Below are 17,126 nucleotides of genomic sequence, written 5' to 3' on the forward strand. Positions count from 1 at the left end.
GTGGTATGGTAGCGTTAGCAAGGTTTACTTGGCACCCAGTTTACCATAAGAGCAGATATCAGGACATATTTGCACAAGTCTACAGCAATATCAAGACTACACGCTCATCTGGCAGTACTATAAAACATGGGAAAACACTCCTTGAGACAACTATGCCATAACAGAAGATACCAGACTTGCAGATATGTATGTGCTACCAGCGACTAAGTTACTATCATCAGCGGCTAGACTCCAGATGACCAACCAAAGAAAGCATCCTTCAGAATCAGATGGACACGGCGAGGCCCGAGCGAAAAACAACGCCCATGAATATACATTTCTCTCTTGTACATCTATTGACAACTGTTGGTAGGGAGGAAGCAATCACTTCCGTCCTGTTGCGATCCGCGGCTTTCCTTTCACCTCAGCTTCCTACTCAAAGTGAGGGGAGTTCAGTGCCAAAACATAATAATGACGAGTGTTCTCAGAAAGGGAAGAAAAATCTCACGGCAATATCAATGATGAAACTACCTGCGGACTGTGGAGATATATGGATGTCTTTGCATTTGTAGGATTATGGTTTTCTGCACCACGGCTCCAGTCATAACAGACCTGCTCTCCGGTAAAGAACCCAAATTAATACTCAAACCGGATAATACAACTTTTTTAAAATTGCAGTTCAGTTCAACTGGCACAAGCATTCCAGAGCATCATTGTGATTTACCCACCCCATAAGCAAATATTGAGCCATCCATATTGAAGGTACTGCAAGGAATCGGAAGAGGGCACCGACTAAAAGCCTGTACAGAAACAGTATAAAAGAAAATGTAAGAATATGTTGTTTGTAAAAATAAAGGGATGTGTATGATAGAATGAGCAATAAAGCAATAAAATTGGGCAAGACTATCAAAATAAAACGCCGCGTATGCTATATCTACAAGCTCAAAGGATATCTGATAACAAATAACAAGGATGCCTCGTATGGTATAGGGTCCATGCCATTGAGTTGAAACATACAGATCCACTAAAAGAACCACATAATAAATGCCAAAAGAGGGGGTCATTACAAGGGTGGGAAAATGGAAATGGATAATAACATTCTCACATGCACAAATAATTTCTATGCACGACATTAAGGTGTCGACAGATAACAACACAAACAGTAAAACCATCTTGAAATGATTGAAGAGTAATCAAGGTAACAAAAATTAACAGCAATAACCAATGAAAATGAAAGTTCAAGACAGAAGCTCAGGGATTAACACACCTTCAATCTCTGTTTGCTATCCTTATCCCAGAAATTGAAAGCACCATCGGATCCAGCAGTGGCAAATGTGTGATGAACCTGCGGCAATTGGTAGAAAACATGAAACAGCAGTAAGTCGGCACTGTTAGTTGCATTATCCAATGAAATATAGCCCTAGAAGCATACTCGACTACATCGACAAAGTATCCTCATCAAAGCATACCAATCAAATGAATAAGATGCCAAAATTAGCAGAAGGAACAGAACCAAAGCAGAAATACTGTTCTTAGATGTGTATGTATTAATCCAATCAGCAAGATGAGCTGAAGCTAAGATCTGCACACCTAGAGTATAATTTGTTGGATTATGTACAGTACAGTATCATATCAAATACTAAGCTCCACACATTTGTGGAAGACAATAAAATCAACTGATCACAAAGGGAGACAGCAAATAAAACTCAACGTAAGTATCATTCATTAGCATTTTCTGTCCCAAAAGCCGCAAATAGAACATTTGTGTATTCTGCACAGCAAACTAACAAAATGTTCCAAAAGTAATAATGTAAATATGAGCTACAAAATAGTGAAACAAGAGTCTTGACATAAATAAAAAACGAGAGAGAGGGGGTCTCACAGGGTGAAAGTTGAGTGAATTGACAGAGAATATATCATTTCCCTCCCTGTGACATTTAAAAGTGAAGTTTTTGCTTTGCTGTGCGTCATCAATATGATGCACACCAACTCTTCCTTCTATTGAACCCACCTTTAAATGAAAACAAGGTGTCAGTATCATGGACATAAACCTTTAGAAACCTCAATAAAGTAAACGGAAAATATTGTCCACTGCCAAACATTTTGTCCGGATTGATTTTAGCTGTTATATGATAAGATCTCTTGTAGAGTTCTAATGAAGGAAATTGCTAGCCACATGGCTAGAGCTGGTCAAGACATGAAAGTAATTTTTTTCCTCTTCTTTTATGCAGCATTAGTGACGACGTCGATCAATGTAACTATATTAGATTAATCCTCCTAATTATAAGAACTCTGAAACCAGACATTTATACCCCGTTCAGGCACGGAGACAAGAGGGGGGGGGGGGGCAGGGGGGCTTTGTCCTCCTAACAATTTTCATTTTACCTAATAACTAGTAAATACCTATTAGTCAGTTCATTAAAAATGAGCTTAGGTCTCTAATCCCCCCCCCCCCTTCCCTAAGCCTAACTCGCCCCCCTCGTGCCGAATTTCTGGCGTCAATAAAAAACCAAATTATGTGACAGACAGAAGAGAACATATGATTGAACAAAGAAGGTTTGGGTTTAGTGTGGTAATACTAAGAGTAAATGACACAAGAAAGATATAGCATTACCAGAAATCCCTGTTGATCAGGGAATGCAGCCACGCACCGTGTCTGGTATTTCAGTGGTGATTGGATACGCTTAAATTCCGCCTATTATCATAGCAGAGACAAAATTAAGTCGGTAAGCTCAACAACACAAGTCATTGATAGTAAAAGAGTGATCCCCACCACCAAAAGAATCGAACAAATGCATAGTCATTTTCGAAATACAATGACCTGAGGATTCCGTAAGTCGAATATCACGATATGACGATCAGCAGTTCCCACAATCATAAGGGGATAATTCACTGAAAGAGCATAGCAACGCTCTGGAAGTTGCTGAACATGGGCAGGATTTTGTTGTCTTGTGTCCCAATACCTATAAATCGCACAATGGTCAGCATTGAAGTTGGAGTAGAACAAATCAAAGTCATCAAGATCAGCGGTACTATTAGGATATCTTTACTCATGTAAGATTTCAATTGATGGCAGTCCGCCATCCATCTTCTCTATTTTCTCACATGTGGGCGAACTATCTCAAAAATTGGCAAAACATCCGAAAGCATGGAAGCAACGCACGGATATTTAGCCAGTATGCTGAATGACACGAACATCAAAGCGCAGTACAACTGTATTGGTCTCGGCAGTATGTAGATAAAGTACAACAGATATAGAGAACACAAATACATAATTCATGCATACTAATGGAACTGTCATCCAGAACCTGACTTGATATTTCATAAATAGTTCTCACAAAAGCAATCAAAAGCTCAATCACACATGATACAAGCTAAAACTCTAAATATTTCTAACGGTAATTGCATGATACAGATTTAGTATAGTGACTATCTGCATCAACTGTTCCTTTTAAAGCAACTCCAGCCATTAACAAAATGCACCACAGCCATAAATGGTGCAGAAGATACCAAGAAAGTGTTCAACCTTTGATAAGAATCGTTGTATGATTCAGCAAGTAGTGGATCTTTAAAGTTCAAAGAAGGTATACAAAAAATGAGTGGCAAGATTAACTAGAAGAGGTACACCATTTGTAATATTTGATTTAGGGCTTGTGAACCTTTCTTCATAAACTGCCCAAATTGCAGGCGATGTGCTAAATAAAGTAAAGCAATATTGCATAGTAATGAAAGATCTAAAAGAACATGAACCTCATTTGTGCAAACCAGCGTGATAACTATCTAAGAGCAAAGATACACGCACAACTTCCAAGTAAAGAACACAGAGTGCAAAGTATTAGATTCCTGCACCTTAATGTCTTATCCCAGCTTCCAGAGACAAGAAGACTCATTTGAGGAATCCATGCTATCTCCTTGACGGGTCCATCATGCATTGCAACAGTCTGAGCCTGCCCACCAGACAACAAAGGCCACATTTTAACCTGCTTATCGCAGCCTCCAGAGAAGACAGTAGTCCCGTCATCCTTCCAAGCCGAGCAGAGCACCTGATGAAAGGAAACAAATCAATCATCAAACCGGATAATAAAGCCACTCACTGGAAGATGAAAGCTCTCACGGAAGAAAAATATTAAGATCATACCGGCTGATCATGTGATATGGATGCCTTTGGCTGACTGTTACTACCAACTATCTCCCAACACCTCACCTGAAAAAACTCAAAGCTGATCCTAGTAAGATATATCACAGTAATAAATGCCGTTTAAAACCTGCCAACAACACCTCACCTGAACAAAAACATTAGTAATAAATGCCGACTAAAAATTACAGAAGAAACAAAATTACCTGGTTATCCCAGGACGTTGCTACTAGCAGGTTACTCTTTGGGCTAAAACTGAGGCTTGAGAGGGAGTCGCCTGGATTAGGCAGGACCTGCATTTGAATGGGGACATCAAAACATTGCAGTAAATATTTAGTCTTTACAGAATGGGAAGACACGAATAAGGCAGGACGTTGCCTAAAAAAGTATCACGCACCTCAAAAGACTTGTTCGGGTTCGGGTTTGAGGTAAGGCTGGTTAGATTCGCCATCTCTCCTTCCCCCTGATCCTTCAAGTTGTGACAAACATCACAATTCATTCAGTCAGCATAAAGAAGCTAGTAAGAGCACATAAATTATGACTTACAGTAGCTCAAAGAATATAATGCACCATAAAAAACCGAACGATTCTGACACTCCACAAGACCACTACCAGGTTTCAACACTAGGTATGTCACCATTAAGCAAAATCAGCAAGCCAAAACAACCATGAGCGCTACCCTCCTCTCGCATGTGCCGCTTCCCTAAATGGAAAGATAGGAGAGCAGTAGAGCACCCCTCAGGCATAAAAGTGTAGGCACGAAAGCCTGTATCGGAGTAATGCGAGCTGGCGGGCATAAAACCCTGGGAATTATCGCTCCACTGGAAGTGGCGACAGCCCGACCAGTTAGTTCCCAGGACAACAGTCGACCGGCCACCGAACCAGTGAAAGAAGCAAGACGCGCCGACATCGCGCTTGCACGAAGGGAGCGGGGCAGCAAAACCCTAGATTCGGCAGCAAAGGCGCCCAAATCGCGGCAAACCAAAGCACATCCCAGCAAGAAATTGGGATGGGAAACATACATATGTTCCGGGGTACCAGCGCGTTTGGACGGCGTAGGGGCGGAGAGGGCTTACCGGGAGCGATCGCGGCCGGGAAGGATGCGATTTCTCGACTGCGAGAGCGAGCGCGAGCGCGGAGGGGGACTGGGGGAGAGAGGATTACGTTTCAGTCTGTCTGTCCGGTTCGGAACGCGCCTCCCGCAGAGGAAAGCGTAAAACGTGACCTCAGGCGCCTCCCAGTCCCAGGCACGAGACGTGCCTGGGCCTCTAACCTGAGCCCGCAGGCCAGCCCAGCCCGATAGCCTTTTTTGCATTCCTGGCTTTTGCTGGGCTGAGCCCGTTTCTTTTTTCTTTTTCTTTCTCCTTGCTGGGCTGGGCATCTTTCCTCCAGCAGGTGAGCCTCTTCACGTGCAGGCCTAGGGCTTTTTAGGCCCGCCCCGCTTCAAGGGCCGGCCCGGCTCGATAGGGTTTTTGTCGCCTAGGACCTCAGGCCGCCTTTCTAGACAAGGCTAGGCCCGGGCCATTTATAACCGGCCCCGAGGGGCCTGGGTCAATCTAAGCCCATGCGTCCAAGCTAAGCCCGTTTCTCCCGAGTCGGGTCGGGGCTAGTGACCAAAACTTTGCACACATCTTCATTGTCCCGTTTTGGCCTTGGCCAAGCGGATATACCATCAATTTTTTTTGGGTTCTATTCATCTGTTCTCCTTTTGGGATTTCTCTATTTTTCCTTTTTGGGTCTGTGGGTTTTCATGGATTAAAACAAGTAGAGAATTTTGGAGACGCGCGTGTCTTGCCTTACGCGTATTGTGCTTTTAGTACATGACATACACATAATGTATCAAATTTATCGAATATTTACAATACAATAGTGCTCGTACTCCGAGGAAATTTGGGGCGCGGGGAGGATTAATTTGTGGGGAGGGGAACCGTGAGAAAAATCGGAGCCGTAGTATATTATGTTTTCTTGGTAACAGAGAATAATGCACACAACCTACATACACACAACACTCACGCCACCGTGGTGTGTGCACGTCTACTCCCTGCACATGCTATCATACTGAACTTTCAAAACATTTAATCGAAATTAGGTTGAACTGGGTCTTTCTTTTTATTCGCGCAAGAGGAGAATAATTGTACATGGGAGGGAAATGCAATCAGTGGAATTTCTAATGTTTCATGTCCATGTTGTGTTTCGTTTGCACCCTACCAACTTTGTCGTTGAGTGGAACGAACATGAGTAAGACACGGGCGGTGACAAGATGATGAGGGAGGGAAATCTCATCCGAGTCAGTGAGGTGGCCTGTGGAATGGTGGGACCAATGCAGATGGATAAAATAGACTACATTAGACAAATATCGCTTTGGTCCCAAGGAGATACACCCTCCCCCTCCCCACAATTCCTCGCAAATTTGTGTCTAGGATGACGTGAGGTACACGACAACAAATTGATATGTGTCTACATAGGAAGATGGAGTGAAGATCCGCATATCTGGCATTTAAGTTACTCACCGGTCATCGAGTCGATCAATGCTACAAGTGATTTGTCGTTCTCCATTTAATCGTGGAATTGAAACGATACAAATTTCATACATATAAGTAGAGATCGAACGCACATCATTTTTAAGCAGAGATCGAACACATATCATGGTAGAGCACAGAAAAAGTTTGAGCCGTATATTATCGTTCTGGTTTTGGAAATAAATCAGAACCAAAACCCAATTTTGAAATACAAATACGAAAATGACCCGCACACAACATGGCGCTACAGCAGTAGTCCAGCCAGCACAGCAGTCCTCCCACTCGCACGTCTCTCTCTCCGCCGCCGCCGTCTCCTTCTGTCTCCGCTTTCCACTCTTCGGCTCCAGTCCCCGAGCTCCCGAGCAATCCCGCACCGGCCCCGCCCGCCTCTCCTCCGCCACTCCGCCGCCCCACGCGAATTCCCAAATCCCCAGGGGCTCCCTCGCTCGCGCGCGCACGCTCTCCTCGCTCGCTCGCCTCCACCACCTCCCTCCCCCGCTCCTCGTGATCCCATCTCCTTGTCCCCGCGTGGCCGGCGGCGGGCGGCCGGCAGACCTAGGGTTTTGCGCGATGGAGGCCGCCGGCGAGCGGTGAAGTCTCCCCACCCCAGTCCAGTGTGCTGCTGCTAGCATCTTCCTTCCGTCCGTCAGCGCGTGGAGGCGGGGGTAGTTAGTTCTCGAGCTTCGGCGAAAACCCTAGGTCTTTGCGGACAGCCATGGACGTGGACGCGCGGATGGCGACGGAATCGGACTCCGACTCGGACGCCGCCGCCGCCGCGGCGCAGTCTGGAGGAGGGTCCGGGAGCGAGACCCCCTCGGTCTCGCCGCCGCCCGAGGCGGCCGTGTCCGCGGCTCCGGCGGTGGCGGCGGGGCCGAGGCCTGCCCCGGGGTACACGGTGGTGGACGCCGCCATGGACAAGAAGGAGGACGGGCCTGGGTGCCGCTGCGGGCACACGCTGACCGCCGTGCCGGCCGTCGGGGAGGAAGGCTCGCCAGGGTACATAGGCCAGCGCCTGATCCTCTTCGGTGGCGCTACTGCTCTCGAGGGCAACTCCGCCACGCCGCCCTCCTCGGCTGGCAGCGCCGGGATCCGTAAGCCCCCTTTCTCCCTGGCCTGCTCTTGGTTCGCATGGTTTGATGGATGCTATAGGTTGATGCTTTGCTTTCTCTACTAGCTGCTGTAGTTGAGAGCAAAAGTATGAAGGGAACTGGAAGCTTAGGGAATGGTCTGGTTGCTTATCTTGCTTTGGAGGTGTGACGAGGGAAAAACCCTATTTTGAGAGAGTATTTGGTTGTGGAAAACTAGACCCCGTTGTCGTCGATTAGTCTCTCAGTGTCCCGCCTAGGGGTGTGATCCAGGGTATTGTTTGCTGGGCGGTCTGGCTGGTTTAGGTTAATATAATCCATGCTGTGGGAATTTTAGGTTTTTGCCTGGTTTAGGGAGTAATGTGTTGATTTGGGTGACGAGTCAATCACCGTGTAGGGGGAATTAATTGCTTCAAAAGCTAAACTTGATATGATATTAAATGTCCTCCATGTTTCCTGCGTAAAATCGGGGAGCTAGACCGTTGTTAGACAAAGGATCAAATGAATGACTTACTCAAAAACTATACCTAGAGGTGTTGAGCGACCTTAGCTGGTGTGGGAACTCAGTTTCCCTTATCCTTTTACTTTAAAAATGTGAAACTGGTCGTACGTAAAATTGATTTGCTTATTCTCCTTGATTGCAGGTCTTGCTGGTGCCACCGCGGATGTTCACTGTTACGATGTGTTATCGAATAAGTGGAGCAGGTAAAGTTGTTTTAGAGATGGTTTTTTATTTGGTTCTTGAATGCTACTCCCACCGTTCCAAAACACAACTCATATAGATTTTTCTCATTTGTTCCACAACACACCTCATTTTTCTCTTGAAATCCGCACCCAGCCAATAACTACTCACATCCATTTACTATTAATCCAATATGAGTGGTCAGGCACTAGAAACGAGAGCTGCCTTGGTCTAAGTGCACAAATATATATGAGTTGTGTTTTGGAACGGAGGGAGTATGTCTTTTATACTAAGTTTTTTAGTTAGAATGATGTTTATCTCAGTATAATTATTAGTTCTCATTGGCCATAACATTATCATATCAGGCTTACTCCACTTGGTGAACCTCCTTCACCGAGAGCTGCCCATGTGGCAACTGCTGTTGGTACTATGGTGGTCATTCAGGTACTTTACACTTGTTTCTCGATTCATATTAGTGGGTGCATCATTTTTTGTGAGGCCACTGCTACTGAAAACTCATTGTTTGCTGCAACCCAGGGTGGTATAGGCCCAGCTGGTTTATCTGCGGAGGACCTTCATGTTCTGGATCTTACACAACAACGACCGCGATGGCACAGGTGTTTTTCGCTCTACTATGATTCGATATTCTGTATTCAGGATTTACTTTTGTTACTATCCATGCTGAGGGTTCTACATGTTCTATGTAGAGTGGTGGTTCAAGGGCCTGGTCCTGGTCCACGATACGGCCATGTGATGGCCTTGGTTGGGCAGCGGTTCTTGTTGACAATTGGTGGAAATGATGGTAGGAACATCTAGCCTAGAATAGTAACTACTTACAGATTGTTCTGTCCTAATTTATTTCCAATAGTAATAATACATACATATTTCAGGAAAGCGTCCTCTGGCAGATGTTTGGGCCCTTGACACCGCAGCAAAGCCATATGAATGGAGGAAACTTGAACCAGAAGGTGAAGGACCACCGCCATGCATGTAAGTGAAAGCTTCTTCCTTTCAAGGGTAGTTAAATCTATGAGACATAAACGCTTTTTTGGTGATGTCGACTTGAAATCTTGCTAATTTAATTGGCAAATGCTAACGTGTACATAAATTAGGTAACATTTGGTGCATGCTACCTTGCCCTAATTATTTACTCCCTCTTTTTCTCAATACATGTCGTATTAGGTTTTGTTAAGACAGGCTTTGACCAGAGTTGTACTTCATTCTTCATTAACATGTGATTTATATGATATGAAACCAAGATTATCAGTAAGTACTTTTGTAGTTGAATCTAGCGGTAAATATTCCATGCCATAAAAATCACATATTAACAAAGTAACTCTTGGTCAAATCCTTGTATTAACGAAACCTAATATGCCATGTATTGAGAAAAGGAGGGAGTTTAATCTAAGCTCTTAATAGTTCTGTGTTATCCTTTTGTGCTATATTACATTAATGAGCTAATATTTGGTTCATGCTAACTTGCCTTCATTAATTATACTCCCTCCATTTCACAAAGAATGGTGCCCACGCTTTTCGAGGTCGAACTTTGACCAATGATTAGACCAATTGTATGTAGATTATATGTTACAAATTTTATATCGTTGGAAAGGTTTTTGAAATACGAATCCAATGATATAATTTTTGTAACACATAAGCCTCAAATCATTATTCTAATTGTCGGTCAAAGCAAAATCTTGAAATGCGTGCGTGCCATTCTTTGTGAAATGGAGGGAGTATAATCTAAGCTCTCAAGAGTTCCGTGTTATCCTTTTTTGCTATATTTTATGTAGTAGCCTGTTGTGGCACCCATGCCATTTACATTTTGTTTAGCAGTGCAGTGCTTTATTTTCGTCTCAGGAAATGTATCTAATCCTAGTCATACACAGATCACTGTTATTCTTATATTTTCCGATAAGCCAAAAGTTGAAGACCTATTAGTTTGTATGTCCTTCCATTGATTTAGACTCTGTGCTAATGTTGCTCAGGTATGCAACTGCAAGTGCTCGTTCTGATGGCCTTCTTTTGCTTTGTGGTGGGAGGGATACTAATAGTGTGGTAAGTTACATACTACTCGTGAGTTGTGACAATAAGTTCTGCAGGAGCCTGTAGCAAAATTGGTGAATTGCTAATTGGGCATACTTAATTATTTGACCATGTATGATTACCTTCCATAGTAATATATGCATGCATTTAGCTGGTCTCAGTTTTTAGATTCAAAGTTGTCATAAGTCACAACAAGGGCTCGTGTATATCTTCCGTGTAAATGATAGTCAGCTGCATGGTTGCACAAATTCAACAGTGGCGCATTCTGGTGTTGTTACATTGCATGCATCTACTTCTCTGCAGCATAGGGTGAATGGGTCCATCACGATCTTCTAGTGTGGCCAAAACCGCATGGTCATGGTTGAATGATGCCTGAATGAGTATTTTAGCCAGTTCACTTGTGAAATTATGCCCTTTAAAGATATTTGATTGAATCAGGCCAGAAAGTCCTTCTGGTGGATGTAAACTAAGCTGGGAGATGGTTTATGCTGAGCAATGAATATTTGAAGTTAGGTCTTCTACGTGCCATTTCAGTTTAATTGGCTCAAAAAGGGTCATTTCGATAAAATTAGCTCGAAAACCAGTCATTTCTGGCATTCAGCTGTTATTCCATTTACATTCAATTAGCTCGAAGACCGGCCATCTATGGCTAAATCAAACACTAAATGAGGTGATTAACGTAAAATTTGTATATAAACAAGCTCTTGGTACTCTTGACGCATTTTGACAGTCCCACACACTGACAATTGAGCCACAGCTCTAATAACCAGATCTCCAAACAACCTTCTTCAGAACAGCACCATTCCCACAACAGCAACTTTCCATATCAGACAACCGCACAACTGCTTTTGAATAAGCCAGAACCCAACCAAACAGGGCTTGAATCTGAAACCAATCGTTCATTTTATGGTCTTTAGACATAAGGATAAGGGAGCAGCTGGCCTATCAAATAAGGGATAATATCCCATTAGTTAAGAGTATCTTAGTAGTTAGGAATATATAAGATGCTAAACTTAGAGTATACTATTAGTATTTTAGTAAGTAAGTGTATCTCATTGGTATCTTATTCATTAAGAGTATCATCTATAGTCTTGTACAATTGTGCACCATCATACTTGTATCAGTTTATGATATGCTATTTATTTTTTTGGCTAAAATCATCAGCCCCTGTCAAGTGCGTACGGTCTTGCAAAGCATAGGGATGGGCGCTGGGAGTGGGCAATTGCCCCTGGTGTTTCACCATCACCCAGATATCAACATGCAGCTGTAAGTTATCAAATTTTGCTCCCTCAATTTAATTTATTTATTCACTATTTAGATTGATCTCATCCCATTGTTGTAACTTTATTTTGGTTTAGGTTTTTGTCAATGCACGACTTCATGTCTCTGGAGGCGCTCTTGGAGGTGGTCGCATGGTAGAAGACTCCTCAAGTGTCGCAGGTTCCATTTTTCAGAACTTTAAAATCACCATCGTTTTGTCTATGTAATTTTTTGGTGTGAATTCATGGAACTTCCAAATTCTTTCGGTTTATTTAGTGGTAGTTGGCACAAGGGTCATTTAAGAATGAATTCCTTCCTTAGTTTCTTTTACTAAGCACATTATGTTGTTTCCCTGTTGGCTAAAGTGGCGTTTTGTTGTTTTCCGGTGTCCAAGATTGATTTTTGCTATTGATTAGACATCGAAAGATGCATGCTTTTACTGCTTATGTGCAGCTCATATAATCCTTTTTATGAAAATATATGTTCTGTTCGAGTGCTATTTATATTTCAACCTTGACCACTTCTTTGGATGTTTGAATCCTTATCTGCTGTGCTATTCTTTCTTAGTATTGGACACTGCTGCTGGAGTTTGGTGTGACACAAAATCAGTAGTTACAACTCCAAGGACAGGAAGATATAGTGCGGATGCAGCTGGTGGTGAAGCGTCTGGAGAGCTTACACGAAGGTGCAGGCATGCAGCTGCTGCAGTTGGTGACTTGATATTTATTTATGGAGGCTTACGGGGAGGTAAGCATTTCAGTTTCTTCAGACTCCTCACATGACAGGTGGAAAATAGGGTTGTTTCTTGTTTTGTTGAATGTTCACTAAGCCAAATCATAGTTTAACTTTATGCTATTTGCCTTTCTTGTTTTGTTGAATGTATGCTCTTTACTAGTTCTGTTTATGATGAGCAACATTGCTAGCTTGTCCAGGTCAACTGAAGTATGGTCAATGATATACATGAGATGCTTGTCAGTTACAACTGCACTCATTTGCTTTACTAAATTATTTGTTTGTTTACAAAATTTCATACTAATATGTAGTATAGGATGGAAGATAACCTGCAAAAAAAAAATTAGTTTGTTCCTCTCAGTGACTTACTGCATGTGGTCAAATCGGGGCAGTGCATGAAGTTTGATATTACAACCATTCAGCCATAGCCCATATGATTGGGCTATTCACAAAATAAGTATGCAACATTGACTGGCAGCTGGTGCAGGCAAACTTTTGATGCTGTGTCCAAGATTGGTTTCAAATTCTGCTAAGAAGCAATCACACATAATTGCTATTTCTTGCACACTGCATTTCAATTGCTGTGCAGTGTAACCATCTTTTAATTTATCTATGTTCTCAGTTTTTTTACTTCTGTAGTTCTGTTAGTTTTATTTTGTAGCCGCCTTTTCTCTTTCGAAAAGGAGGTTTTCTCCCTGGCCAGTCTAAGTCTACACTTGGGGAGTAGCTGCAACAATTTTCTTTGTTCACATTTCCTTCAAACTCAGAAAATGTAGGTTTGCTGGGTTTTTTTTATTGATGCCAAATTTCATATGCAATTGCTACCACAGGTGTGCTGCTGGATGATCTCCTTGTTGCTGAAGATCTTGCTGCTGCTGAAACAACAAGTGCAGCTAACCATGCAGCAGCTGCAGCCGCTAACATGCAAGCTGGAGGAACACCTGGCAGATTTGCTTACAACAATGAACAGACAGGGCAAACGGCAGCCGGAACAACTCCTGATGGAGCTGTGGTTCTTGGAACCCCAGTTGCTCCTCCTGTTAATGGGGACGTGTATACTGATATCAGCCCTGAGAATGCTGTGATCCAGGGACAGAGGTTGGCATCATTTCCGTCCTAAACTTGTGCTAACGTTGTTTCTTTACATGTTTTGTTAGTATTAAGTGTAAGCTACCACATTCTGATATGTGTGTTCTAAACTTATCTTTGCGTAGGAGATCGAACAAAGGCGTTGATTATCTGGTTGAAGCATCTGCTGCTGAGGCTGAGGCAATCAGTGCTACTTTAGCCGCTCTAAAGGCTAGGCAAGTTAATGGAGAAATGGAACATTCACCTGACAGAGAGCAGTCTCCAGGTGCCATGCCAAGTGGGAAGCAAAATTTAAGCCTCATCAAACCAGATGCTGCTCTTTTGAACAATTCAACACCACCTCCTGGCGTTCGGTTACACCATAGAGCAGTGAGCAGAAATTTTGGCAATTTTTGAATTCTCCGTGGTTTATTAATTCTAAATCTTCTGATTGTTTATTCTCTTTTCCATAGATTGTTCCCTTATATGACAGACGATAACATTTCATCTTAGAGGCTTTATCCTGTACAGCTTAGGCCAAGTTGTTTCTTGGCATGCTTGATGTTTTTTCTTTTGTCATGTAGGTTGTGGTAGCAGCAGAAACAGGAGGTGCCTTAGGTGGCATGGTTAGGCAGCTCTCAATTGATCAGTTTGAAAATGAAGGAAGAAGGGTCATCTATGGCACTCCTGATAATGCAAATGCGGCTAGAAAATTACTGGATAGGCAGATGTCTATTAATAGTGTGCCCAAAAAGGTATTCTACTTTGCATAAACAGAGTTATCTGTGAAAAATTAGATACGCTAGAAATCTTTATTGTAAATTTGAAGAATCTGTATCATAAAAGGTTAAATGGTACATTCTCTCTTTTTCGTGTGTGAGATAACAAGGCAGTCTGCTGGGATATAGATGGAACTCACGATGGCCATTATATTTTTCAGAGCAAATTTTTTTCTACTTTATTTTTAGGTACTCACATAGTAATATTTTTTGGGTCAAATTAACCAGGTGATTGCATCTCTGCTGAAACCTCGTGGTTGGAAGCCTCCTGTGCGAAGACAATTCTTCTTGGACTGTAATGAGATTGCAGATCTATGTGATAGTGCTGAAAGAATATTTTCAAGTGAACCAAGTGTCATACGGCTTAAAGCTCCCATCAAGATATTTGGTGATTTGCATGGCCAGTTTGGTGACTTAATGCGATTATTCGATGAGTATGGCGCTCCATCAACAGCAGGAGATATTGCGTGAGTATCTTTTCGATTTTTTAATTACTTTGACTGTAATTCAGTATTTTATTCTTTCCAGTTGTGTGGATTTGTTGGTATCTTGTTGAATGCTGAAAGCCTGAACCTACTAGAACACTTCTTCATCACAGCACTGCTGGAGCACTTAATGTTTAGTTTATTATTTATTAATATATTTCCCTAATATCTTGATTTGTTCATGAAGCCTTGAATATGAAAATCTGCTTGGTGCTTCTTTCGGGGAGACATTTGAAGCTAGCACTCACATCTCGTATCTACCTTTTTGAAATTTCAGTTACATTGATTATCTTTTCCTGGGAGATTACGTGGATCGTGGTCAACATAGCTTGGAAACTATCACTCTTCTCCTTGCACTGAAGGTAGTAACTACCAAACTGTGAGCTTACCTTGGAACAGGGCTATTTCACTTTTGTCAGGCAGTTTTTATTAAAAGTTGTAATGCTAACCCCACTGTACAATTCAGGTTGAGTATCCTAATAACGTACATTTGATTCGAGGCAATCATGAGGCGGCAGATATCAATGCTCTGTTTGGTTTCCGAATAGAGTGCATAGAGCGAATGGTAACAAATTCATCTTCTTTATATTGCATCCCTGTATGTGGCTAGATATGTATGTTGTGCTCAAATCACTGTTCTTTGCTAAAAATTAGGGTGAGCGAGATGGAATCTGGACCTGGCACCGCGTGAATAGGTTATTTAACTGGCTTCCTTTGGCTGCCCTAATAGAGAAAAAAATAATCTGCATGCATGGTGGTATTGGTCGGTCCATTAACCACATTGAACAAATCGAAAATCTTCAAAGACCAATTACCATGGAAGCAGGCTCAGTTGTTCTAATGGATCTTCTCTGGTCAGCATTTTAACACCTCTTTTTTTATTATCACACTATTATTGGAAGATCCTCACTTATTTTACTCATTTTCATGATTTACTTTTTATGCTTAAAGGTCAGATCCAACTGAGAATGACAGTGTTGAAGGGCTCAGACCAAATGCTCGGGGCCCAGGTCTTGTGACCTACGGGGTATGTGTAATCTGTGTTCTGTTTAGCTCTTGTTCTCCCAGTTGGTTCTTCTACTTTATGGAAACTAACCTGTGGTACCACAGCCTGACCGTGTTATGGAGTTCTGCAACAACAATGACCTGCAGCTGATTGTGCGAGCACATGAGTGTGTGATGGATGGCTTTGAGCGTTTCGCTCAGGGCCACTTGATCACTCTGTTCTCGGCAACAAACTACTGCGGTATTAACATATTATTCTCGCATACTTCATTCCAATCATCTATTGCAGTTGGATTGGCCCTGTTGCTGAAGATAATTTATATGCACAGGTACCGCAAACAACGCAGGTGCAATCTTAGTTCTGGGAAGGGATCTTGTGGTTGTCCCAAAACTCATTCATCCCTTGCCACCTGCCATTACATCACCTGAGACCTCTCCAGACCATACCGAGGACACATGGATGCAGGTAAACTGATTTATCAGAAGATACTGGTGTTTTTCCATGGGGTCGTACTGTCTGCCTGCTTCTGACTCCATTTTGTGTCCAAATCAGGAACTGAACGCCAACAGGCCACCAACTCCGACCAGGGGCCGCCCTCAAGCAGCCAACAATGACCGAGGCGCTCTCGCGTGGATATAGCAGCTTCGCCGTATGCCGAAGCAATCTGTTCTAAGTCTCCGTCAGCGGGTCCTGGCTTATATTTATCCATTCTGCGGACATGCAGATATCTTTGCCCAAGTGACATGCTATCCCGCAACAATGGCAACAGGGAATTGTTTGCAGAGCGCAAAGTTAGCGGTCTAAAGACAAAGACAGAAGTTTTGCCGGTCACCATGGACAGCGCTCTCCAAATTCTTTTCCCTAAACATGAGAAGTAGAGGAGCCGATCATTGGCTCATAGATAGGTCCTGCCTGCTAGTCTTCACCTGTATATAAACTCAGATGGCTGCAGATAGGCGGAGTGGGTGTATGTGTTTTGTCAGCAGATTGGTTGGGCAGAAGGGGATAGTGTATTGTCCTAGGTATTCTTTCCCTGTGTCTAGATTTTTTTTCTTGTTCTCAAATTGCAAAGTATGGAGTGGCCAAAGGCGTAGTAAACTTTTTTAATGCGGGGCCTGTCTCTCAGTGTCTCTCAGCTCTTGTATAATAGCGCCGTCTTATCACACCTCCCTCCCGCTGTAATTTCCGTCTCCGGTGCTTGTGTACAATGCCATTTTTTTTTCTGTGTTTAAAGTTTTTGGTGGTGAACATAATTGGGGATCTATTTTACTTCTGTGCAATTCCATATATCATGCCGTGCCATGTCAATGATAGTACTCGATACTATTTGGTTTATTCACTTATGCCTTGTTC

General features: G+C 42.8%; 2 protein-coding genes across 6 annotated transcripts; one reads left to right on the plus strand and one right to left on the minus strand.

Moving 5' to 3' along the window:
- Position 1: 1 nt before the first annotated feature.
- LOC100830773 (protein RAE1) lies at positions 2-5,309 on the minus strand. Of its 3 annotated transcripts, none has more exons than XM_003577211.3 (12): positions 5,191-5,309; positions 4,512-4,583; positions 4,321-4,407; positions 4,118-4,183; positions 3,829-4,022; positions 2,801-2,942; positions 2,594-2,674; positions 1,862-1,990; positions 1,247-1,324; positions 708-779; positions 511-591; positions 2-411 (listed from the first exon to the last, which is right to left on the minus strand). In XM_003577211.3, exons 2-12 carry the CDS (start codon positions 4,563-4,565, stop codon positions 364-366), a joined length of 1,032 nt encoding a protein of 343 aa, XP_003577259.1. In that variant the 5' UTR covers positions 4,566-4,583; positions 5,191-5,309; the 3' UTR covers positions 2-363. The 3 variants fall into 3 exon arrangements, with proteins under 3 accessions (XP_003577259.1, XP_010237003.1, XP_024319277.1); XM_010238701.2 differs by having other exon boundaries at positions 4,512-4,577; positions 5,191-5,302; XM_024463509.1 differs by lacking the exon at positions 5,191-5,309 and adding an exon at positions 5,137-5,160.
- A 1,659-nt stretch (positions 5,310-6,968) lies between these two features.
- On the plus strand, positions 6,969-17,075 carry LOC100827818 (serine/threonine-protein phosphatase BSL2 homolog). 3 transcript variants are annotated; one of them, XM_003577203.4, is made up of 21 exons: positions 6,975-7,724; positions 8,363-8,423; positions 8,766-8,844; positions 8,938-9,017; positions 9,108-9,202; positions 9,291-9,390; positions 10,386-10,455; positions 11,608-11,709; positions 11,802-11,883; positions 12,271-12,450; positions 13,266-13,533; positions 13,650-13,893; positions 14,088-14,258; positions 14,511-14,749; positions 15,045-15,129; positions 15,234-15,332; positions 15,422-15,621; positions 15,719-15,794; positions 15,878-16,013; positions 16,102-16,238; positions 16,326-16,620. In XM_003577203.4, exons 1-21 carry the CDS (start codon positions 7,349-7,351, stop codon positions 16,410-16,412), a joined length of 2,967 nt encoding a protein of 988 aa, XP_003577251.1. In that variant the 5' UTR covers positions 6,975-7,348; the 3' UTR covers positions 16,413-16,620. The 3 variants fall into 3 exon arrangements, 2 of the variants coding, with proteins under 2 accessions (XP_024318647.1, XP_003577251.1); XM_024462879.1 differs by having other exon boundaries at positions 6,973-7,724; positions 8,938-9,202; positions 16,326-17,075; XR_002966029.1 differs by lacking the exons at positions 16,102-16,238; positions 16,326-16,620 and having other exon boundaries at positions 6,969-7,724; positions 15,724-15,794; positions 15,878-15,929.
- Positions 17,076-17,126: the final 51 nt, after the last annotated feature.

The sequence above is a fragment of the Brachypodium distachyon genome, chromosome 4 (genome assembly GCF_000005505.3).
Source record: "Brachypodium distachyon strain Bd21 chromosome 4, Brachypodium_distachyon_v3.0, whole genome shotgun sequence".
NCBI classification, from domain to species: Eukaryota; Viridiplantae; Streptophyta; class Magnoliopsida; order Poales; family Poaceae; genus Brachypodium; species Brachypodium distachyon.